The sequence below is a fragment of the Microtus oregoni genome, unplaced genomic scaffold, assembly GCF_018167655.1.
Source record: "Microtus oregoni isolate MIOR12 unplaced genomic scaffold, Mior012 000001F_ref0000356, whole genome shotgun sequence".
Lineage (NCBI taxonomy): Eukaryota > Metazoa > Chordata > Mammalia > Rodentia > Cricetidae > Microtus > Microtus oregoni.
The window spans coordinates 76,320,763-76,346,674 of NW_024543060.1; the positions used below are offsets into that span (position 1 = coordinate 76,320,763).

General features: G+C 37.1%; 1 protein-coding gene across 9 annotated transcripts in view; it reads left to right on the forward strand.

Moving 5' to 3' along the window:
- The window catches only part of Mettl25 (methyltransferase like 25), an 83,060-nt gene that overhangs the window by 7,482 nt on the left and 49,666 nt on the right, over positions 1 to 25,912 (forward strand). For 6 of the 9 annotated variants that reach the window (XM_041669597.1, XM_041669588.1, XM_041669578.1 and 3 more), the window contains 7 exons: positions 29 to 193; positions 2,627 to 2,733; positions 3,917 to 4,507; positions 6,043 to 6,190; positions 18,092 to 18,186; positions 20,855 to 20,884; positions 24,227 to 24,300. In XM_041669597.1, coding sequence (XP_041525531.1) covers positions 29 to 193; positions 2,627 to 2,733; positions 3,917 to 4,507; positions 6,043 to 6,190; positions 18,092 to 18,186; positions 20,855 to 20,884; positions 24,227 to 24,300 — 1,210 coding nt within the window. Of the gene's footprint in view, positions 1 to 28; positions 194 to 646; positions 742 to 1,343; positions 1,772 to 2,626; positions 2,734 to 3,916; positions 4,508 to 6,042; positions 6,191 to 18,091; positions 18,187 to 20,854; positions 20,885 to 24,226; positions 24,301 to 25,912 lie in introns of those variants that run through there. The other 3 variants (XM_041669629.1, XM_041669640.1, XM_041669648.1) reach the window with 3 other exon arrangements.

Here is a 25,912-nt window from a genome sequence, read left to right on the forward strand (position 1 = left end):
ATATCTTCCTTTTCTGTCCGATTTTCAGGTTTTGTTGATCTCCCCAAAGTATTTTGTGAAACATCTCGGAAGCTGTTGAGCGTGGAAGCCTTTGCTCGGGCCGTCAAACACTACTCTGTGCAAAGCTTGGGGCTGTGCACTCCTTTCGAGCAGCTGCTTACAGCCCTGCGAGTAAATAAAGAACAGAGAACTGGTATGTGTGATTGTGATGTAGGCTTAAGCCTTAGAGGTACTTAAGGGTAGTACATGGCTCATGTGTACATCTATCCGTTACAGTCTTTGCTTGCTGCTGGATATTACGAGCACTGGTAAGTCAGCTCATATTGAGAAGGACAGGTTTTCTTATCCTGTATTAAGAGCACATACGGACGGTTCTCTATGCTTTCTGCTACATTAGTCCCTGGATGTCTTTACCACAGTTAGTTCCAAACTCTCTAACATGTATGAATTCTGCTACTACAGATGTCAAAATCCTTGCATTAGTTTTTATTGCACTTAGATAATGGTCTCTCTGGCTGGTTCTTTGGGAAGAATATGAGGAATGTGGATGGTGGTTGCTGGGAAACCAAGATCCTTACTGTCTGTTATCTTGTTTGATTCTCTTTGTTTCACCAACTCTCTCTTTTCTTTCTTTTTGTTTTTTTAGAAAGCTGTAAACTTACAGAAACATTGCTTCAATACTACAGTGACGCTGGATACTTTTGATCTAAATTTGCCATGTTAAAATCCTACCTTTTTGCTGTAAGCACCTCCACAAATACATTTTTAAAAACCTGGATCCTTTGACCATCAGTCACAGATACCATATTACCTGCAAGTGTTTTAACACATGTCCCTAAGAACCAGGATATACTCCTACTTATCCTGTAGCGTGCTGGTTCATCCAGGACTTTACCTTGGCCTTACAAACATTATCTACTAGCACACTGTATCCAAATTTGTTTTAGTGTTGCAGAAATTATTTATAGCTCCTTTTTTTTAAAAAAAAAGTTTTTAGATTCATTTTATGTGTATGAGTGTTTTGCTTGCACACATGCTGGTGTACAGGTGTGTGCCTGTTGCACACAGAGGTCAGAAAAGGACCTCTGGAGCTAGTTTTGAGCTGTGGTGAGCTGCCATGTGGGTGTCGGACAATCGACATAGATTTGTTTCTTTTTTCTTTTTTCATCTTATTGTTTCTGCTGATGCTGATGAGTTGATGCATGTGGGGAGGTTTGCTTGATTATTTCCCCATGATTACATTCAGCTTTTAACCGATATGCTAATTAAAGGATTTCTTTTGCGTGCACCTCACTAAGAGGCATGTGCATAGTGTTTGCTGGCAAAAGTGGATCCTCAGAACCCTTCATTGTAGAGGGAGCTTATTATGGTTGTTTCCTTTATATCTAACTATTTTAATGAAAATTATTTTATTATATTCCTCCTGGAGCAAAACAAAGGATTTTGGGAAATCGTGGCTCTGGGAAGGGCATTCTGGCTGTAATTGAGTTTTTCAGCAACGTTGCTACTGGCATTGTATTCAGTGCCAGCTGTTTCTAACTGGCCTCAGCTGAGTGAATCCTGGCCTTCTATCCGCCTTCTAAAATTCAAGGACTGTACATTGGGTATCAAAGAGAAAGAACAGCATATGCAAACATGAAGCCATCACCAAGTCTGGATGGATGTTGTCTTTGCCAGTCCAAGGCAGAGTAGAGATACAAGCTAGTGACAGCTGTGTGTGGAGGGAAGCTCCTCCCCATCCTGGAGTCTCTCACTTTTCTTTTCTGGGCAGGTATCTGTCAACAAAATGCCATTGTATAATAACCATATACTCCTGGGAAGACTTTATTAGTAAGGTTTTCACATTTTCCTATTGAAGAGGAAAGAAGCTTGGCCTACAAGCAAGCATGTCACAAGTGAATACTGCCATGCCATAGTAGATTTATTTATTTCTAACCCAGCCCTAAATTTCAGCTTGCCACTATCCAATTCCCACATGTCTGATTATGTTGAATACCTTGTTAGATGTGCTTTTTATACTATAAAATATAGTGTATACTCTAAAGTGCTGTGTTGTAGAATGTTCTCTGTTGCTATACACTATATAGTAGAAAATAGTCACATGTGGCTGTTAACCTCTTGAAGTGTGCCTAGTGTAGCTTGGAAGTTTAATTTGTATTTTGACTTTGATAATTTTAAGTGTAAATAATCATGTGGTTGGTGGCCACTGCTTTGGACAGTGCAGGTGGTAAAGTGGCTCATTCATCTGCTCTGGATTAGGCAGTGTTTTTCTTACTGGTGTATAGGAGTTGGTTTTATCTTCATGCATGTATTCTTCAGGGTTGTCTATTTCCACGTTGTTACTTCTCACTCCATTAAAGCTGTTCTTTGATGAAACAGGTTTTTGTAGTACAGTTTTCTCACTTATAATTAACTACTTGTTATATCAAGGAAAGATTTTAATTATCTGCGGATTTTCTATTTTATTCTATCTGAATCATAGCTGTTAAACTAATAGAAATCACACAGATATCATAATAGAATTTATGCTATTTTAATACTGATTTAAAAACCTGTGAATATCAGGTGACAACTCATTAAAATTCTCTTTAGTAACAATATTTTAATTTTCTCTGTTTTCATTCAGGTGAAAATGTGAAGGCAATTCAGTTTATGAACACAAAAAAATCTCATGAGGTTCAGGCAATGGCAGAGCTAATCTGCAGTATTGCTGATTACTGTGGTTTAAAACAGGTGAGACGATTTCCTTGCGAGTATTGTCCACTTTTGGTATCTCTCTGATTTCATTTTCTACTTGTACTTCTATTGGACTGCTGTTCTCCACCCCATGCCCTTCTTTCAACTTTCCTCCTAGTGTTTATTTTACTTGCCAAAGAGATCACATTCAGTACTCAAATCTTCACTGAGAGATCTGCCACTAAACTGTACCAAACTAGAATAAGATGAAGCTGTTTACTCTATTATTGCCCTTCATAACATTATGCATTTGTATTTATATGAAACACTATGTAAACCAGCGTGGTTTGAATGGGAGATGCCACCCACAGGCTCCTGTATCTGAACACTTGGTCCTCAGTTGGCGGTGCTGAAAGTGGAGGTTAGGGCAACTTTGGGAGGTGGAGCCTAGTTGGAGCCTTGCTGGAGGAACTATGTACTGGGGATGAGTTTGAGGTTTGTAGTCTGGCCCCACTTTACGTTCAAAATGTCCATTGCTGTGGCGTTGTCTGTGCGTTCAGAAAGTGGGGACAGCCCAAACAAAGAAAATCAAGTGCAGATTAAAACTCATATCCATAGTTATGTTAAATACCAATAGACACCCCAGTTAGACAGGAGCAATGAGGAGGCTGGGGTTGTAAAAACTGACCGAGTTCAATGCTGAGGAACCAGCTTTAATAGTAAAGCCAATGGGTCGAATAATTACATTAATGATAAAATAGGGAATACATGACCTAATTTATTGTTTACCAAGACCCTTACTGTCTCTTATCTTGTTTTAAAACTTTTCTTTCAAATGTCCATTGCTGTGGTGTTGTCTGTGCGCGTTTCTCTTTACTTTTTGCCCTGCTACATTGCTTAGTCCGTCTGCTATCTTTGGTGACTTTAAGTATATTCTTTAGGATTTACCCTGCACACAGTCATGTCATATATGATAAAAGCATGTTTTCGTCCTCACTTTCAAATACTATGTTTGTTACTTACTTGTTACTCTGATTTACTATGCTATCTGGAACTGCAAAATGTTTAATAAAAGTGATCGGTGATTCGTTTTTAATAGAAATCAAACATTGAAAAAGCAAACATAGGAAATTATGTAAGTTATATATTGCATTTGTTTATTCATCTTAATAAAATATCTGGAATGTTTCTACTACCAACTGACTGAAATCCTGAATTCATTCTTTCTTGTTTTCCTCAGATAATTGATGTGGGTTCTGGTAAAGGCTACCTAAGCTCCTTTTTGTCCTTAAAGTATGGTTTAAATGTCTATGGCATCGATTCCTCAAATACTAATACTCACGGAGCTAAGGAGAGAAACAGGAAGTTGAAGAAACATTGGCACCTGTATCATGGTCAGACAAGAGAAGATGCCAACGGACTGGCATTGAAACTGCAGAAAGGAATAAAAGCGGAAAAGGAAGCAAAGCGTAAGGAAAACTGTGAGAGGGCACTGAAGAACAGCCTTGGGAATCAAGACATGTCTGCTGGTGCTGCGCCAGAGTGCTCAGAGACGGCAGTTTCAGTTCTCAGAAAACAGCAAGGAAATCTACATGCTCAGCCACTTGAAGAAGGGAATTTGTGTTTTGAAAATGCCTTTTCTTTCATGGATTTTCTGCCTATTGATGCCGTTGAACCTACTTCATCACAGGTGCACAATGCAGAAATGTATGAAGTGAGGAAACAGAAAAGAAATATGACATCTAAACCAAGCGACCCAAGTATTTATTCACCACTGACCTCTTTTATCACTGCTGATTCAGAGTTACATGACATTATTAAAGATCTGGAGGTGAGTCTACTTCTGAATCCTCTAGTTTGCAAGAATGCTGTCAACATAGACTACAGCATGAATAGCTTGTTATTCTACTAATGGGGATAGCAGTCCTAAAGATCAAGAGTAAAATGCTAAGCTGACTTTCTTTGTATGACAACAGTCCAGATTTAATGAGGACATACTATGGAATGCAAATCCCTTTCTTCATTTTACTTTGAAATAAAAGAGCTAGCACAAATACTTGTCTATAAGCCAAATTATCTTATCCACAATTCAGAGATTGTTAAAATTCTAGTTCAAGAAGTGTTTCTATAATTTTTATTGTTCTGAATTGACACTTATAGTAATTGTAGGTGTTCCTGGACTGCAGCATGTTTTCATGCATCCACACTTGATCCAATCAAGGCAGTGAGAACACATAAAGAGGTAATTAGCATACATTTATTGACAGGCGTGCACTATCCTAGAGCAAGAATAGCCTATGAGAATTCTTTAAGGCTTTAATGTTTTCTAAGTTGTGAAATTACATAGTTGAAAGACAGTACATCTGAAATATGCTATTATATGTTAAATCAGTATTTACCAAAGCTCCTACAGATTACCTTGCTTAACTCTTTTATAAGACACAGTATCTTTTGAAGTTTATATTATTCTTTGTTAATTTTTAAAAATCTTCCTAAAAGAAATGGCTAAACAAAGTACTAGAATTCTTTGTACATTAAATCTTGTTTTATATGGCTTTTACAAAGAGGGGCTTCCCCCACAGAGATTTTTTTTATGATTTTATTCTTATTTTTTAATCTATGTGTATATGTATGTGTCTCTGTGTGGCATTGTGCATGTTAGTGTAGCAGCTACGTCGGCCAGAATAGAGGGTAGATGTCATGGATCTAAAGGTATAATTGGGCAAGGCACCCAACCTGCATCAAGAGTGGTATATGCTCTTTAACCAATGAGCCATCTCTCCAGAGCCTCCCTCCTGCCAGATACATATAGAAGGTACCAGTTAAAGGAAACGTTAGTCCTCATTAACGTAGAAAGAGTAATTAGGTTATCCAGTTAAAATATAAAATTTTAGTTTATTTTATCACTTCAGTTTTTCAAAATAGTCTTGGGTTTATATTATTATTAGAAGTGCACCTTTCAAGCTAATTCTAACTGGTGCTATAAAAATTAAGCTGTTGGCTGAATAGTTCTTTACATAGCATTTGGAGGATATGATGACTTTTTTATGTTGTGAAAATAAACCTGAGAAATTGGTATGACTTTATTTATATGATAAATCTAATAATAATGTGATCCATAGAATGTCTGTATTTAAGGGTATTTAAGGGCATCTCCTTAAAACCTCGATAGATAATGCAACTTCTCTAATACCAAATGACAAAAGTATGTGGACATTGCATACAAAGTGATATGTAATACCTTTTGTGTAGAATTGACCACTTAAAAGTTCACATATTTGAAAAGACACTTGAAACCTTCCCTTGTATAGTTTTAAACTCTCCTTTTAAAAAAGGGCCCCTCCCCGTTTTGCCTTGTCTCTAAAGGACTGTCTAATGGTGGGTCTGCATACTTGTGGTGATCTTGCACCAAACACTCTGCGGATATTTGCATCCAAGTCTGAAGTCAAAGGAGTTTGCAGTGTGGGCTGTTGCTACCATCTTTTATCTGAAGAATTTGAAAACCAAGATAAAGGTAGTAAATATTCTCTGTGTCATAATTCTTATTTATTTCAACTATTATGGCTACCTTTTATTTCTTTTTTGGCCATTATTGTGTCTTAATTGATGTATCTTGTTTTGTTTGGGGGAAATGATTTCACTGTGTAGTCTTGAATGTCATATGACTCCTTATAAAGGCCAGGCTGCCCGTCAGAGATCCCTCTACCTCTGCCTCTGCCTCTGCCTCTGCCTTCTGCCTGCTGGCATTAGAGGCATGTGCCACCATGCCCATCCATTATTGTGATTTGAATTAGCATTTAGAATAACAAATTTTTTTCTTGGCAAATCTAGCACTAATAGTATTAGATACAATATCGCTTTTATATTTTATTGTCATTTCTTTGTCTATAAAATGTACTTACTGAACACTAAAAATTTTGCAACTACTTGAAATCTCACTAATATCTGATGTATATCCTGTAGGACTTATGTTTATAAATATTTATAAGTTTTGCTTTGATTGTGATTATAATCTCCATTTGACTGTGATAGTTTTATCCCTTTCTAAAGAATTAGTATTTTTTAAAAGAAAAATCAGCATACTTAGATTTTATACTTAGATTTCTATGAGCTTAGAAAGCTTTAGTACTGTTATTTTACTAGAATAGTAATATTCAGTCTGTGCTCTCTGGACTCTGCCTGCAGAGAAAAATGGTAAATGTGTTGGCAGCTTCTTATATAGCATTTGGTTGGTACATTTTATGACAAATCTGTCTGTAAGATAGAGCTTCAAAACTGTTTTAAATTTGTTTCAAAATAGTTTTTAGGCTATTAGTAGTAGCAGTTGTCTTATATATTAGTTAGTATTTTAATAAAATTAAGTTTGAATAGGAAATTGTGATGGTTTGAAAAAGAATGATCTCCATAGGCTCATAAATTTGAATGCTTGACCACTAGGGGAATGGCATAGGTTTTCGAAACCTCAGTGCCCACTTCCAGTCGCACCCTTCCTCCAGTAATATAACCCAGAGTCCACCAGCGGGGGCTGAGCAGGCTAGTTAGTGACTCTGTGGGGACCATTCTCACCCTAACCCCCACCTCCCAAAGAAAAACATGGTAATGAGCCACTAGACAGTGTGCATGGCTTCTTGTGTGCAGAATTAACCATAGCAGCTTAAATATATTGATAAGGATGAAAACTGTATTGAGTTTAAGGGAGTATTTCAAAGAAGTCATCACGTATTGAAGCAACTGTCAAATAGGTAGTAATAAGCTTTGGTTGGGTCAAACAAATATGTTCACCTTAGTGTTATCTGTTTTTCTCATACGTACCTGCAATGAACAGAGTGTTGGGAGTTGCGGTTGTCAGGAAAGCACAGTACAAATGGAAGGACAGCGGTCTAACTCATGTTTGAAGTGGGTGGACCTATATGCAGCATGAGTGACTACGAAAACCTAGACATCAGAAAAACAGTTGCACAGCCAGGAAAAAAAAAGTGTACAAATCCAAGTAGAAAGCATAGTAACACATTGGTTTCTGTTCTAGTTTTGCCTGCACTGTTCTTTATGTCCTGTGCAAAGCCAGGTAGGTTTGGGAGCCAGGTAGACACTTTCACCTTCTGCCACAGTGCACTTTGATTTTCTTACCATATCCTCAGTGTAATAAAATGAAATGGATAGCCATTCCTGCAGTCTTTATAACAGTGCTTCTTAGCTCAGATTGCACCACTGAATCAAATTGGTCACTCTAGGATACTGGAGAACTGTCTGTGACCACCTGAGTTTTAGCCTCCAGGTACAGAACTTGAATATATGTTATTTTAAGAAGTTCCGCAAGTAGTTCTAATGACTACTACTTTGAAAACAAGGAATTTATTATGATTATTTTAAGAGATAGAATTTGAGAAAATGCTTTGTAGAAATATGTTTCAGAAAATACACCCAACATTTATTTTAACTTTTCCTATGCATAGAGTTAGGTGGGCTTTATATTCAGATGCCCTTTGCAGATCAGAACCTAAAGTTGAGCTGCAAGACCACAGGAAGACATATCAAAGTGAACGTGCAGAAAGCCATACTCATCATTGTTCCTAGAAGAGCCCTCAGAACAGGCCTCTAGCCTTCTAGCAGACACACGTTCAAGAACAGGAAATTGGGTTGTAAATCTGGAGTGATAGGTTTGAAATTAGACGGACTGATGGAGGAAAGCCTGAAACCAGCAAGGAGTATCTGTGACAGTTAATTTTTATTGTCAATCCCATGAGATTTAGACTCACCCTGGAGACAAATCCCTGGGTGCAGCTGTAAGAGATTATCTAGATTGGGTGATGGGAATAATTAAATGGGAAGACTTCCCCTAAATGTGGATGGTACCATTTCATGCCCTGGGATTCTTGACTGGATAAAAAGGAGAACGCAAGAGAAGCACAAGCATTTCTTGCTTTCTGCTTCCTGGCTGTGGATGCAGAGTGGCAGGTGCCTTAAGACCCTGCTGCCAAGATTCCCATGTTGTGATGGACTGTGCCATTGAATGGGAGCCAAAATAAGCAGCTTTGTTACAAGGAAACCAGCAACTAAGAGAGTATCCAAGGTGCTTATGGTACCACTAGAATTTTGATAGCTTACATTTCTTTATTGGTAAACATATGGATATGTGTGTCTGTGTGTGTGTGTGTTTAACAACCAATGGAATATAAATGTATCCTTACTTTGTATATGTAATGTACACCTTATGGTCCTGATATTCTTTTTAAATTGTTTTAGTATTTTGTTTTTAATGTATGTGTTTTACTTCCATGCATGTGTGTGCACCATGTGCCTACAGTGGTCAGAAGAGGGCATCAGATCCCCTGAGACTTTAGTTAGAGATGATTCTGAGCAACCATGTGGATGCTGGGAATTAAACCTGGGTCCTCTGCAAGAGCTACAAGGTTCTTAACAACTCGGCTAGCTCTCCAGTCCTGGCACTAGAGTTATTTACAAAACTAGAAATATATCACTTATATTGTTTAGTAATTATATTAAAACTGTTGACTTTGCAGGGCAAGGGATTTGTGTGGAAAGGTTATCACAATTCCTGTCTGATGTCAAGCTCTAGATTCCATAGATCCCTGTCCCAGAATGGACAAATATGTTATGTGTCCCTTGCCTCATATCTTAGCCATCTGACACTTTGTCCTCACTTTATTTGAAGAGCTGTTTTTAAGTTGACTTGGGATATAAACTTGAGTTGTTAATGGTCTTACCCAGTTTAGTAGATGATTCTGGTATGTACACTGCAACGTTTTAAGATTTTATTGACTATGTAAACAATATGTGTCTTGCATGAATATATTTACCCAATAACACTGTGGTAGACCATAGAGGTGGTCTGTCATGAATATGAGTTTTCAGAAAAAAAAAATGTTCTGTAAGTCATTATAATACTAAATTTATACCATATGTTTTTCAAAGTGCTTTTAGATATTTTACGTTATGAGCCAGTAGCCCCCAAGTGAATGCTAAGTACCAGAAACAGTTTTATTGCAGTGCATTATGGAATATTTTTTCCAAAGCTTAACTTAACTAATGTTTTAATATTTTTTGATATAGATTATTACCATAACTAATTGAAGCAGTCATATTATTTCTTCTCCTAAAAGGAGTAAGTTGTTTTATTTTTGTTTCTTTTTTTTTAAACATTTCAATACAGCCCGGTTTTTTCCTGTATAAGTGGAAATAGAATGCAGTGAAACAGACCTGAACTGACCCAGATCCATGCAACTCTTCCTGATAAGGGAACCTTAATCTTGTCCAGGTATCAGGGAGATCAGGGAGATAAAAATAACATTAGAACCAAGTGAATCTCATTTATTCTAAATTATGCTGATTCAGTTGAGGTGGGAGTAGACATATGACATAATTGATGGTGTCGAAGCGTGAGAACACAGCCCCAAGGGAGAGTTTCTGGCTCTTTTTGTTTTGAGAGTTTTTGTTGCACCTATTGTTTTTTTTTTTTTTTTTTTTTTTTTTTTTTTTTTTTTTTTTTTTTTTTTAAAGATTTATTTATTTTGTTTACAGTCTTCTGTCTGCATCTGTCTGCATGTGTGCCTGCAGGCCAGAAGAGGGCACCAGATTTCTTTACAGATGGTTGTGAGCCATTATGTGGTTGCTGGGAATTGAACTCAGGACCTCTGTTAGAACAATCAGTGTTCTTACCATCTGAGCCATCTCTCCAGCCCTGCACCTATTGTTTTTAAATTCATTATTAGTGTAGGGGGCAGCAAGAGGATGCTGTAGCTTGTGTGCAGATGTCAGAGCATGACTTGTGGATTCCATTCTGATTTTCTACCTTCCCATGGGTTCTCAGCATGAGCTCCAGTTTCAAGTTCAGCAGCAGTTTACCTGCTAGGCCATCTCACTGACCCTCTTTTTGCTCCAAAGCACAGGACATATGCCATGGTTGGCTTTTGTCTTGTATATGTGTTTGTTCAGCCTAACAGAATGACCCGCATCTGCCTACTGTCACATTAAAATGACTCATTAGACATTTTCAATGCTCTGAATGAGCATTGCAATCAGTCTGAGGGAGAGATGGAAGGTGACTTCCTTACTCTAAGTTTATGTGGCGATTTCAATAACTAGAGAGTACTTTAGGAGTAGAGAAAGGGCAGGGATACTGGAGTACTGTAGGAGTAGAGAAAGGGAAGTATACTGGAGTACTGTAGGAGTAGAGAAAGGGAAGTATACTGGAGTACTGTAGGAGTAGAGAAAGGTCAGGGATACTGGAGTACTGTGGGAGTAGAGAAAGGGCAGGGATACTGGAGTACTGTAGGAGTAGAGAAAGGGAAGTATACTGGAGTACTGTAGGAGTAGAGAAAGGGCAGGGATACTGAGTACTGTAGGAGTAGAGAAAGGGAAGTATACTGGAGTACTGTAGGAGTAGAGAAAGGGAAGTATACTGGAGTACTGTAGGAGTAGAGAAAGGGCAGGGATACTGAGTACTGTAGGAGTGGGGGAAGGGCAGGGATACTGGAGTACTGTAGGAGTAGGGGAAGGGCAGTATACTGAGTACTGTAGGAGTAGGGGAAGGGCAGTATACTGAGTACTGTAGGAGTAGGGGAAGGGCAGTATACTGAGTACTGTAGGAGTAGGGGAAGGGCTGGTATGCTAGAGAGTCCGATAGTTTCAGAGCTCTTCCCTGACTTTACTAGGAATAGCCCTGGCCATAGATGACAGAACTGATCTCTGCATGGTCCAGTCCTTCCCCATCTACTCCACCTGGCCTGCCATTTGGAAGTCTGCTGCAGTCATCATCAGTCCAACAGCCTGATGAGGGTACTTGCCCTCAGTCTTTAATGTGTTACATGGTTCCTCACTGTCATAGTCTTCACTTTGCTAATCTGTCTGGATATTTGATTGTTCATTTATTAGGCTGGGAAGTGTGGCAGACACCTTTTGAGAGCATCTTTTTCACTGATACATTTCCTTTCAGACAAAAGTCGCCAAAGGTTAATGAAAACTAGATATTTAGTCTGATTCACTGTTTGGTTTTAAGAGTAGGTTTCATTGCTTTAAAGTTAGAGCTACTTCATTTAAATCATCAACCTTTCTAATGCTGTGACCATTTAATATATTTCACGTGTTGTGGTGACCCCCCAACCATAAGATTATTTCATTGCTACTTCATAACTGTAATCTTGCTACTACTAAGCATCGAAACTTAAATATCTGATACATGGGATATCTAATATGTGACCCCCAAGATATCAGGACCCACAGGTTGAGAATCGCTAATCTGGAGGTTGAATAAAAGTATGCCGAGCATATCATTTGAAAATCTAACATAGCTGTATAAAACGAACTTTTCTTACGTTTCTTCACAGCTCTAGTTGTGCCGACGTTGTATAAAGCATTGTTATGTGCATTATATGTAATTCCCAGCTCTCTTGTTGAAGCAGCTAAGTCACCTCACTCTGCTAAACATTCCAGCCACTGACATATGTGAGTGCGCTTGTCTTCATGAAACTCAGTTTTTTTCCAGATTTTAAATTTCTATGATGAAGAGAAAATATTTTTATTAGCCGATCTACCATTATGCCTATGACATTACTAGACTTGTAAGAGAATGCTAATGCAATATTTGAGAAAATAAAATTTCAAAACAAATTATTGATGAATTACATTTCAACTAATTAATTTTCATTGAATTATTATTGGTCCTTCTAAATGTCATCAATATTTAAAATGAAAATGTTTAACAACTTGTACTTTAAAACTATTTTGAAATTAAAATGAGAATTATAAAAGTATGAGAAGATAGGACATATTTACTAAACCCAGTGCATAGCAGTTAGGAAGTCACTAACACTAGTTCAATATAGAATCATGCTTTGTGGAATATTCCTTTACACTGTATGAATACATATCTGTGATTGGTTTAGGAGGAAAGTTAAATGACCAGTAGCCGGGCAGAGAGAATGCTGGGGAGAAGAAGGGCAAAGTAAGGAGGGGACACCATGAGATTCAGAGCAAGCAGGATGGGAAGGATGCACATGAGGTAAACAATCCTTGGGGCAGCACACAGATTAATAGAAATGGGTTAATTTAACTCATAAGAACTAGCTAAAAAAGAATCCTAAGCTATCAGTGAATCATTCATAATTAATATTAAGTCACTGTGTGGGTATTTCAGAGTTGGCTGACTTGACAGAGCTTGCCAGTGGTCACAATGAAAAACTTCCTACAGTGCTCAGGGCTAAGGATCATTCAACAAACTGAGCGTTCTCCCATAGCCATTTCTGCTAGGTATGAGGTGTATCCATGTAAAGTTAGCTAAATAAGCTGACAACATGGTAGAATTTGTTATAGGCAAGAAAAAACTAGTGCCAGGTGCTCTAGTATCTCAGGGTAACTGATGTGTGAGGGTTATGGTCATTATACACACTATCTTCATTCTTTCTTTTTTCCATACTGCTGTGATAAAATACCCTGGCAAAGGCATAAAGGGAGAAAGGGCTTATCTGACTATGGTTGCAAAGGAATACAATCCATCATACAGCAGGCAGTGGAGGCTTGGCAGCAAGAACAGGAAGCTGACTGGCTGGTCACATTGCACTCACACTTGCGAAATAGGGAGTGAACAGCAGGTGAAGCCAGGTTTTAAAGCCTCAAGTTCCACTCAAGTGGCCCACTTCTTTCATCAATGCTCTCCTTTTAAAAGGCTCCACAGTGTCCCGAGACAGTGCTACTAGCTGGGGAGCAGGTGTTCAGAGAGGTGAGCCTACATGGACCATTACACACCCCTACCCTCCACACTGTGCGGTCTTAGAGCTAGGAAACAATCTGTATTAGAAGCATAGAGATGATAGTTTCTAAATTTCCAAAGGAGTGCAGAAACACTGTTCAGGAGAGACAAGTTGACTTCTCATTTTCTGTGCTGTCCTTGAATAAATCAGCTTGCCATTGTAGCGCTTCTGTAAATTAGTGTAGGAAGACGAAATTACCTGGGACGATCTCTTGTGGCTGAAATGATATTGGTATTTTATTTAAATACAGCTTTCCAAAGCAGCTTTGTTATTTAAACTTAGCTTATTTTATCTAACATTTTGACTTAGTTTTGTCTCATTTTTCTAATTATACTGGCTTTCCATAACCAGATATTCTGATTTCCTGCTGGGATTTTTTCATTTGGTTCATTCTGTGAAGTTTAAAAATACCAATGTTATAGTGCCCATAAATTAACTGTTCATCAAAGTTTTTATGTCTGATTTCTAATCACAGCAGATAAGTACCTAAACTGTCATCGTCTAAATCATCAATATTAAGTTTAATAGTTAGCTGACCAATTCAAAAGTGTCAGGACCTGTCTTAGGTTGAGAAAATATCAGGGCCGATTAATCTTGGTATTGTTCTTTGAGAGCTAAAGCAGGTAGATAAATTGTCTCCAACTTGAGCAACACTTAATTATATAGCTTTTCTTTCGTAGCATATTACTTTTCTTTTTAACGCTGGACCTATGTCACAGAAGTCCTTTTGGCAGTTGGCATGGGTGCATGCCGATATTTGTAGGTGTGTTTGGCATTCTCTGGGCAGTTCCTTCACACTAACAGCTGCAGCTGATCTCAGTCAGCTGTGTGTTTCCCAGATCGTTAGCACGGATTTATTTTTTGCTCTGGGGCATCTTTTAAAAATGGATCTTTAATGCAGTGTCCTCCTTTTTTTTTTTTTACTTTAGCTTGCCCCTCATTATTTTCTCTAATTACTGTAAAATGTTTTTGAAGCTTATGTAGGTTGGGTATATTGAGCACAAAAATGTCTGCCTTATGCTCGTTTGTGGTAAATAAAGGAAACCAAGAGTATAAATGAATAAATCTAAAACAAAAAAAATCAGCTGAGAATTAGTAAAGAGAGGCCTGAGGAGATGGCTTAGTTGGTAAAGCTCTTTGCATGAGGATGTGAATTTGGTCCCAGTGTATGCACACTTGGGTGGTGGCAGCACTTGTAATCTCACCTAGGAGGCAGGGCACCAGGATTCCTCTGGCTCACTGGGCAGCTCCTAGCCTGATCAGTGAGCTCTAGTCTCAGTGATGGATCCTGTCTCAAAAAGAAGGCAAAGTAATGGGCTCCTAAGGGGTACCAAACTTGGTCTCTGCCCTCCATATGTGTGTACCTGAACAGCCATATGCACCTCTACACAGACAGGCACCCACATCACACAAAAGTAGTAGTAAAGAGAAATGATTTCAACTGTATACATAAACAAATATTAAAGTTAATAGAGTTGGCAAATAGCCCTTAACAAAAACTAGTTTACACTAAATTGCATTTATATGCAGATCTGGATTTGATTACCTTAGAGAAAATATCTTGAAATATATTTGCTAAAAATACTTTGCATTTGTTTTTTTCTGAGGAAATCATACACTAATTGTCTAAATTTTATCCTTTTTTCTAAAGCAACGAAAATTAAGATATAGCCTAATCTTTAATATTAGTATAAAGGTTATTCAAAAGTTCCACTTATATCTTAATATGGTTTGTTTGTTTGTTTAGTCAAAATCAGATTCTTGCAACAGAGGGAACTCCTGTCATACAAAGTGATATAGCCCATTAGGGAGCTGTTACAGTGTATGCTAGAATAATGCTGTTTTCCCTTAGTGCCTGAGTTGTGCCAATGAGTAGTCATGACTGAAAATGTAAACCAGTAGTACCTGGCCTGGAATCCACCCAGACATTTTTAATCTAGATAGAACTCTTAGTATGTGTGCTTTTTCCCTGGTTCCTCCTCACACAAGAGTGGGAAGTTTGAGTCACTCATTCTATCAGTTTAAATTTCAGTCCCTCACCAGAGCTCCATCATAGACATATCCAAAAATATGTGCATCTTGTAGCACAGACAAAACAGTGTCTAAAGAGAGAGAAATCAGAAACTGTAAGATATTCTTACCGTTATCCTGATGTCCATTATCAAAATGTTTCAAAATGACCATTTTGCCATTGGAGTTATCGCCTTTAAAATATTCTTTGAAGCAAAATCATATTTTTGGAATCCATGTCTTAGGGAATCAAAGTCAGGAAAAATGAAAGGTGCTTAATTCATATTTACAGAATGAACCCATAATGTTGAGCATGTGCCCATTGTGTTGAGTTCTAGAACCCTTGTCTAGTAACTCCTTTCCAATGTGAATCAGTTAGCATTTCCATGTAAAGTATCTTTGTAAGATACCAAATTTTTATACTCATTTTCACTAGCTAAGAGGACTTGTTTAAAAACTTACTTTTTAATTTGTATTTTTCATCTTACTGTAAGGTTATGTAAAGTTTATTGTTACACTTTATTATATTCTTTATTTGCTATGAGTATGATACGTTCTGTGGTTTAATTACAACTTTCCTTTTAGCTTTAACATATTTGAGAAAGCAGTAACTTATTATTATTTTAGAAACCTTAGCAATCTAATTAAGTTTATTTTTAGGTAATATTTCCAGTGCCATTTGAAACAGCCTTATTTATAAGCTGAAATGATTTAATGCAGGTGGAAAAAATTAAAGAACCTTCAAAAACTTACCATATAGTTGTATGGATTCTAATGCTAATTTAAATCCCAAGGTAGATTTATAAATGAGCAGTTCAGAGATGCCCTCTTTACATGTTAGTCCATGTGCGATGCATGATCAAATGTATTGTTTACATCTATGAAATTGACAAACAATAAATAAAAATGTTTTTTAAAAATTAAAAAACAATTAAATAAGTTTACTTAAGAATGATTAAATGGACAAATATCCAAACTCTGAGTAGAATAATTTTAGAGTAGGCTCATGACATTGCTAAGAGTAATGGTTTGATGGTGTCACGAGTATGTGTACTAACAGCTATGTGCCAGGGGGATATAGTAAATATATACTAATTTTATATGCATACATGCCTCAATAAGATATTATCAAGAAAAAAGTATTGTAAAATTATATATTAGACATGATTCAGTAAAATGTAAGAATATTCATTCGCTAGTTCAGGTTCTGGTATGTAGAGAGCAGTAAATAAATTTCTTTGATTATATTTGTTACACATATATGTTTATATATTCATAAATATATGAAAATAGAACTTGTTGAGTCCATTATTTGTTGTTTGTGTATATATGGTTACAGAAAAGAATAAGTTTACATACATTATTTAAGAATTATAGATTTAGTAATATGCACCAAAGTTATATTCATTCAAAATCATAAAGTGTGAACCTGTCAGAAATTGGGTCTTTGCAAATGTCCTGAGTTTAATGAGTGCCCCAGATCTAATGACTGTCCTTGAGGCGGTTTCAACACCATGGAAAAATACATAGGAGAAAGCCTGTCATACAAGCTAAAGCCAAAATGTTGCCGCCACAAACTAAGGAATGACAACGATTTCCAGCAGTCAGAAGAAACTTGACTAAGGACAATGCTTTATACTGTGTGGCTTGTGAGAACTACTGACGCCAGAGACTAATGGGGGGTAATGTCATTGCATACTGAAGTACAGGTAAGAAGACCATAGGAAAGATCATAAACAGATTGTGGGCTTCATGCCCACTTCATACAAAGTACTTACAGAGTAAGCTTGGATTATTTGCCTGACGTTATGCTTGTGAAGGTATGTGTGCAAATAAGGTTCCCAACAAAAGGTTTACTACCAACTACACACTGCCTACATACTTCACATTTGCATAAAACTATAAGCATTTGAGTTCATACGTTTATGATACTTCAGTTTAAAATATAAATGGTTTATTTGCTTTCCCAAAAACACAGTGGACACAATATTTCTATGTAAGTTGTTTGAGCCTTAGCAAGTTCTATTAAGTCTGAATTAGTTGACAGTAGAAATGTTGATTCTTTGTTGTCATTATTTGAGTCATAAGTGCAGTTGAGCAAAATGGAAAAACATTACAACTTCTTAAAACAATGAAAAACTGAAGAGTCCGTACAGCTGTTCGCTTTTAGAAAAATGATCCTAGTGAGAAGAAAGATGGTCTTCTGCACTGTTAGGAATGAATTCATACTTTCTTTAATAAATTGCTAGCTGTTGTGTATTCCTTTTCATTTTAGAAAGTTAGGTCAGCAATAAATGCCAAGAATGTTGTTAGTTGTCGCCTGTGATTACACTAAGCAGGAAGGCTGTTTGATTTTAAATTTCTTTTGCTAAATCTTACAAAAATAGGTTTTGGCAAATTAGCTAATATCAGATCTGGAGATTAAACACAGGGTAGCTGTTGTAGAGGAAATATATTTGATAACATTAACAAACTATCAGTTAGCAAACTGGAATGCGCTATTATTAAACATCTTGTCACTGCTTCATTTTTATCACTGTTTGACTTCCTCACTGGCTGATTTGCTTTCTCAATAGATTATTTATTGTAACTGGAAAAAGAAGAATTTTGTTTAACTAATCCTTTTTTGCCATCTGCAGAATATGCTCAAGAAAACTGGGGATTTCCAATGTGCCGCTATCTGAAAGAGGAGAGATGGTGCTGTGGCCGCAATGCAAGAATGTCAGCCTGCTTGGTACGGCTATGTTTCCTAGAAAGATGAGAATCTTACCCAGATGTTATACAGTATTTTTAGCTAGATTGTGTTAAATGTCAGATTTTAACAAAGCATACCATTAATGTTTTTAACATTGTGATTTGTGAAAAAAAAAAGTGATAAAGGTATTCAACCATTCATTTTACATACTGCATCATAGAAAAGTTCAGATGTGGTTACTTATTTATAATATGAAATATATCAACTACCAGGTCTTAAACACAGAATCAGTTCAGTACTTTATACATAGTTTAGTAGTGTTTTTGTGTATTTGTAAAAGTCATTTTGCCTTCTGATTTTCTTATAGAATAGGAAACTGTTAAACTATGGGAGACATGAAATAACTAGTCAAAAGCATTATTTTGTTTGACTTGACTGTTGTTCCTAAATGTAAAACACTTTAGGCCTTGGCATTCTTTGTTTATGATACCATGTTAGCCTGCGAAAGAGCAGGCTAAATATTACAGGTGAATAATTATCATTAGGAAGCTTAAATCTTATAATTAGTTTGGTAGAATGAATCTAGAAAACCAAATTGTAGAACAAAGACCATAATTAATATTGTACTATGTATTTAAATATTTTGAGGATAGTGCTCCTACCCCATATACCTAAAAAGAAAATGATAATGGAGATATGAAATTGCTACCTGTATCAATCATTTCATTATGTATATGCAGACATCACAACATGTTGGTTTATTTAAACATACAGTAACTTTTTAAAAATAAAATATAGTTCATTCAATAATTTGTTTAATGTCCAATCATTAGATAAATGAATTCTTTCGATGCCCATTGTTTCTAAGGTACTGGTCCAGTATTATGTGCTTATATGTAGCTGCAGAAATTTTGGATCCTAGGAAGAGCTTAGAAATCTATTTATTCTCAAATAACCATTCACTCTTGATGTACTTCTCTGGAGATTTCTCCTCTTCCTTCATTTTATGTGGGAATGAAACATGCTGAGAATATTGTGAGAGTGAAGAGTCATTCTTAGAATGTCGTGATCATGGAATGCTGCTAGCTAGCCAGGCTTATACCCGGAGGGCAAGAAATGGAAATAGACTTTTTTTAGGGGAGTTAACTTGATGTGCATTTGTTCTGTAATATTTACCGGAGCACATTTTCATACAATGAGCACCCCCTCAGGCCCCACCCCAACTGTGTGACATGAGGAGAACATATGTAAATAAAGTTTCAAAGAACAAGATTTAGCTGATCAGTTTCTGCCTAGCCACACACAATTTCAGGTAAGCTACCAATCATGAGAATGATCTTATAGGTGTGTAGAAATTGTGCTTAAAGAAGATAGTCTGTAGATTACATTTTAATTTAAAAAGTGTTTGTTTCAGTTATAGCTAAAGGACCTGTTTCTGGAAACCTAGAAGCCTGAAGCAAAACACAGATATTTAAAATCTCAGTGATAAGCTTATGCAAATCAATTATGCTTTATTTGGCTTGTGTTTGAAATGTTCCTAATTAAAATTTAAAAGAATTTTAGTTAAATACTTAGCATCCAATGAATAGAAATATATGTCTAAGAAGCGAAGAGTTTTGTAAATGTCTATTCCATATATAAATCATATGGTAAATGTCATGTATGTTCAATATGATTGTTAGGAATGTTAGGAAATCCTACATAAAAATGTTTGTGTTCTTAAGTATAAATGTAAATACCATAAAGCTGTCCATGTGTGCTACAGTGGTTCTGTTAGTTACGTTTGTGTAGCTGTGGCTATAATACCTAACAGGAACAGCATAAGAAAGCTTTACAGTGACTCGCAGTCCCCAGGATCCAAATTCATTGTGACAAGGAAGGCAGGGTGAGGCAGCCCAGATCATGGCAGTGAGAGCATAGAGTTCACACCCATTGCACATCAGGAAGCAAAAATGACCATGACACCACCAGTAACCAGTTCCCACCATCTAGAATGTCTTTTAAATGTTCTATAGCCTCCCAAAATAGCGCCAGCACCAAACAAGCATTCAAACACGTGGGGACACTGTGTGCTTCAACAGGATCCATTTCTTCTGGCGCTACAGCAGATGAGAATACACTCTGAATTCATGCATCACACAGATTACTCTTCCACCTACAGTCTCTTCATATTTGCTTGCTAAAAGACGAAAGTAGAGATCGGGAGGTTGCTTACTGATAAGAGCGCCTGCATAGTTAAGTACAAGAACCCGAGCTTAACTCCCAACTCTGGAGTAAAACTGAAAGGATGGAATTCCACATCCCATAAATCATAAAACGTTAAAAGAACTTTATAAACACATCTGTGTCTGTATTGTACATGAGAGCAGCTTTGGATGTGATTGTTAACCGCACTGAACGTGAGTCACGCTTGGCCGTTTTTATTTCTTGCTGCTTTCTGATTCCTTCTACAATTCATAGAGTGTATAATCAGAATGTGATCATGTTTGTGTATGACACTTTCCATTATAAATTAGTCCTAATTTATACAAGCATATGAGCTAACATTCTTTAATAATATTGATACTTTTAACTATGTAAACTTACATGTTATCACTTAATTAATCTTTTTGATTGTCAGTATTGCAAATTCTTATAGAGTAGATTTATAAATCTCATAAGACTAAATATGTCAGCAATCTTTGTCTTTTTTTCTTTCTCCTCGAAGGCATTGGAGCGGGTTGCAGTTGGCCAAGGGGTAAGTGAGAGTGTTTAATGTAGCTAATGAACAGGATCGTTTTCTCTCAAGCCCTCTTCAGACTTGACCTGCTGTTGAACTTGAAACCCGATGGATTTTAGTAAATATCACCTCTGCTTGTCACCGCTGCTCATTCAAGTGTATACATGCTCTGTGTGTTTAAAGTGAACTTTCCGAGCGATAGATGGAGGTTTGAAGAAAGTATCCACATTATGCCGTTCTCCAACCTCTCATTTCTTCATCCTGTATTAACAATTTGTAAATATGTCCAGCAAATGTTGTAGCTGACCATCAGGCTTTTACGGGATTCTTTCAAGGAAAGAAAATGGTATAACGTGCAATGTATTATTTAAGAGTAATCTAAAACATGTTTCATTTGGTTATATGATACCTTTTTCAATTTAATTAGTTTTTAGCTGAAATAGCCAAACAGGCTTGCAAGGATAAATAAAAGTTTGAGATATTCTAAATATTCATACAGTATACTATCATCTGCTGTGTATTCATGAATTTTAAATTTGGAATTTTAAAAAGCAGTTTTGAACATTTTCATAAAATTATTCTATTGTTTAGAAATTTGAAAAGATCTATTGTTTCTTTTTCAAGGAACATTAATGTTAATTGTATTTTAAAAATAATAGTTGCAATGACAAGTTTACTTATCTAGACCAGTAACATTGATAAGTCATTTGATAAGTCCTTTAATAAGTACTTTCGTGGTGGTGGCAGTTGCTTTTTTTCCCCACTGTATTAATTTGCCTGTCTATGGTCTCATGGTGAATGAAGTGAGGGAAACAGGCGAAATGTTTAAAATCAGTAACAAGTGCTCAGTAAATGTCAGGTGTCATCACCAATAATAATTATTATCTTGAGAAGAATAGTTAAATCTATTACAGACCTTTCCAAAGAAGTGTACAAACTTCTTGTCAATTGTGGTAATGAATACATAGGACTGTGAGTTATGTGTCATTATTATGCCCTGATATGCAGGAGGCAACTGTAAGGTAAGAAATTCTAGGATTTCAATATCTCCCACCAGACACCCTTAGCTTCTATAATGCGCACTACCTTAGTGGTTCCCTAGGGCCCTGGGAAAGAAAGGAGCCTTTTGTGTTGTTGTCCACTAGTGGGATTGCTTTTTAAGTTTTCTAAGATTTTGCTCATTCGGTCTGAGGAGTTGGATGTTATTTTAACCTTATATAACAACATGATCTGCAACAGGAGGTTTATGCTATAGCCTAGCTCCCTAAATTAATTGCAGAACTGTGACTTGTAGTTTTTACCCTTTGCTGAAGTCCTGTGCATCACATGCATAATGCATGCCTCAGGGTACACATTCTGTTCTTTCCTGGTTTTAAAATGCACTAAGAGTGTTAAGTGACTTTATTCCTTGTGAAGGAAGAGAAGTCAATTCTAAGCCACACCCAGTTTAACCCTTGAACAGTCAGACACAGGCTGCTTGGGAAGTGACGGTTCTCTTCTCCTTTCCCTCTGTATTCACCAGGATGATCAGCCTAGTTATTCCAAGAGCGAACGTTTGGAGGCACTTCATAAGCCCCTCTTTTTCTCTTAGGAGACAGCTGTAAATCTTTTATTTGCTCAGGGTAACTGGGGAAAGCTAATTGATTTTGTTCCATTCTTGTAGGTAGTAGGTTTTCTGCCTTAAAACATATACAAAATTTTATTTAGTGTTTGACTTCTGCTGAATTAAATATTAAACATATTTATTCTGGTTAAACATAGAGTAAAAAACAGCTGGGAAGAGAACTCAGTTTATAAAGTGCTTGCCTTACAAGCCAGATAACGTGAAGTCAAACACCATGTTACAAAGCAGTATGGCAGCCTGCACTTGTAATCCCAACCCTGGTGAGGCAGAGACAGCCAGCCCTGTCTACTTGGTAGCTCTAAACCAGCAAGGGACCCCATTCTGACAAGAAAGGTAGACATGGGCCATTCCTGTGGAAAAGCACCTGAACTTGTCCTCTGCACATGCGCATACGCATCCACCTAAGAACAAACATGCATCTGTAGAAAATAAGTTAAAATTCCAACTTGTCACTGCAAAGGAGAACAGAGTCTGAAAAGATTGGGTCAGTGAAATATTTGCCCCACTGAAGTCTATTCTTAAAACTTAACCAGGTATTTGGCAGTTAATTTCATCTTATTTGACATCTCAAAACATCTATTATTGTTGGTCTTCTTAATCTTTGTTCATATTTCATATTCTCTCTCTTTCTTCCTCTCCTCTCCCCTTTCTCTCTCTCTCTCTCTCTCTCTCTCTCTCTCTCTCTCTCTCTCTGTTTTTTCGAGACATGGTTTCTCTGTAGTTTTGGTGCCTGTCCTGGAACTAGCTCTTGTAGACCAAGCTGGCCTCAAACTCACAGAGATCCGCCTGCCTCTGCCTCCCGAGTGCTGGAAGTAAAGGTGTGCACCACCACCGCCTGGCTTTTTTCTCTTTCTAAAATAGTAATTTTGCATGAATGCTAGCTTGTTGCTATTATTAATTTTTCTTTATCCCTATACTGTCAGTCTAAGAAGTCTCTTGAGGTAAAGTGGCATTTTGGTGACTTTTGTAATTTTTTAAGTTCAATTCCCAAAGCCCATATTAGACAGCTCAAAACCTCCTGTAACTCTAGCTTCATGGTGCTCAGCATCTCTGGGCCTCTGTGGGCACGTGTACACATGCCTGAATTCAGACACACACATGCATATAATTGAAGAAGTAAAATAAAACTTGAAAAAGAAACTTGCACCATTCATGAGGCACCTCTCCGTTGTTTTCCTAAAAGCAGGGTCTTCAGTTTCCTTTGTCCTTTTTCACTCTCCTCTTTAAGTCTCTGGTGCCATGGGCTTTCATTCTTCAGACATAGTTTTAAAACATTTCCTATAGGATGCTGTCTTTCCCAGTGTGAAGCCTAGATCGTGTCCACATCAATTAGGAGAGGCTCATGATGATCTCCTTCACACATGTCCTTCCCAACTCTGCTGGACTTCCGAGATGATGGGGATGGACTTTAAAGTTGATTTCTTCCCATTAGCTGATCCCTAAGCTATTTGGAGGCAATAGCTTATTTTTTTAATCAATTATAACTTTTCTTCCCCATTTACTGACATTCCTTTTACAGTTTTTTGTTTTGTTTCAAAATTACTTCCTCAACAAGAGTTAGTCTCAGGGTAATCCTTTAATTTACAGTGGAAAAACTGTAAAAAATTCTACTCTTTGCTTAACAACAAAGTCGTGTTTGTAACATTTATGAGTTCCCAAGTCTCTAGTACTAATTTTGTTTCTAGGTTTTATTTATTTATTTATTATTCTTACACATTTATCTGCATTTTTTCCAGCTGCCTACCGAATCACTCTTCTATCGTGCCGTTCTTCAGAATATTATTAAAGACTATTATGGCATCACCAAATGGTATGAGAATTTTGCGTTGTAATTCTGCTGGGGTCCAGAGGTAGACAGTTTTCCTAGGAGATGAAATACCTCTAGTTCAATACCAAGCAACCAAACGATGAGTAAATAAATATCTGTGTTATATTGTTAGCTAAGTGAATTTTTAATATTTGAGTACATTTATGAAGGATAAATTATAATTAGTTTTTGCTCGTGTGATTTTAGAAAAAACCTTTTTGTGTGAGAGAGTACATTGAGTTTATTAATAATTACTCAAGGACAAGCAGTGTGGCCCAGAATTGACCAAAGCAAAGAGGAACAGGGATGTCCCTAACTTCAGTGCATTTCCCCATCTGTAGCAGCGAATTAATAGTGCAGCCTCAGGGGGTTTCTGGAAGCAGAAAATGTGACCTTAAGACTAAAGCGAGTAGTACGTTGTTTGGCGGTCAGTTGGAAGTGAATAAATGGTGGCACCACCATCATTAAAGCACCTTACTAATACATCATTTGTTCTTCATATTGAAGAGATTGGATAAAGCAGAATGAAATATTGATATATACAACAACTTGGCTGAGTCTCTGGAGACATACATTGGATGAATGTAACTATAAATTATAAAAGGATATAGATTGTGTGATTCTGTTATTATATGTCCTGAGGGATGGAAATGTAGCTCAGGGGAAGAGCATTTTTCTAGTATATACAAGTCTTAGCACCACAAGGGGTCAGGGTGCTGGGGACAACAAGGTAGACAGGGCAGTGTGTTCATGACAGAGTTGTAGAGTAGCAAGATTCTGCTGATTTCCGGAGAAAGTAGGAGGAGAAAGGCATGTGGCGTAAGACAGCAAAACAAGTGATCCTCAGGGGAAATACTCTCTTACTGATAGACTCTGTATCCGCTTTGCCAGCCTGAGGCCTGGTGGGAAGATACAAAGGGTATACTACGCCTACTCCTTCTTACAGCTTTGTGTGATCTTTTGCATTAAAGTAAAGCATTGAATAAAAACAATGGAAAACAGCGTGTATATAATAGAACCTATAAAACATTTTAGAGTCAAGTTATAAAATAATAATAAGTGACCACCATTTTTAAAGAAGTGGGTGGTTTTAAGTATAATGGAAAGAATTGACGAAGTTAGAAGTATAGGTCAGCAGTTCAGCCCTTGTCTAGCATGTGTTGGGCTGTGATTTTGATCTCCACTACAAAATGAAAAAAAAGGAAAGAAGGGGATAGGAGTCAAAGAGGGAGAAGAAGGCACAGCACGTCAGGAAGCAGCAGTCTGCTGGGGAAGATGGTGTCTGGAAGGAATGTCAGCAAACAGAAAGATGAAGAGTGCCAGAGGAAGGCTAGGGGTGCACAGAAAGTAGGGAGGAGGGTTTATTGCTGCTGAGGAAGATGGTGAATAAGGGTATAGAGATACTGAACAAAGGACAGGAGTCAGTAGATGCAAAAAGTGCACAAATCTCAACAATATTTGGAAACAACCTATAGACACATAATGAGAAGAATTGTGAGAATAAACACAGGATTGGGAGGGAGGGGAGAAGCCTTCAAGGGAACTATGGTCTAGACTAGAGACTACTGAGGGGAGAAAAGTGTTGTTGTTAAACCTGAGGACCTGAGCTCCATCC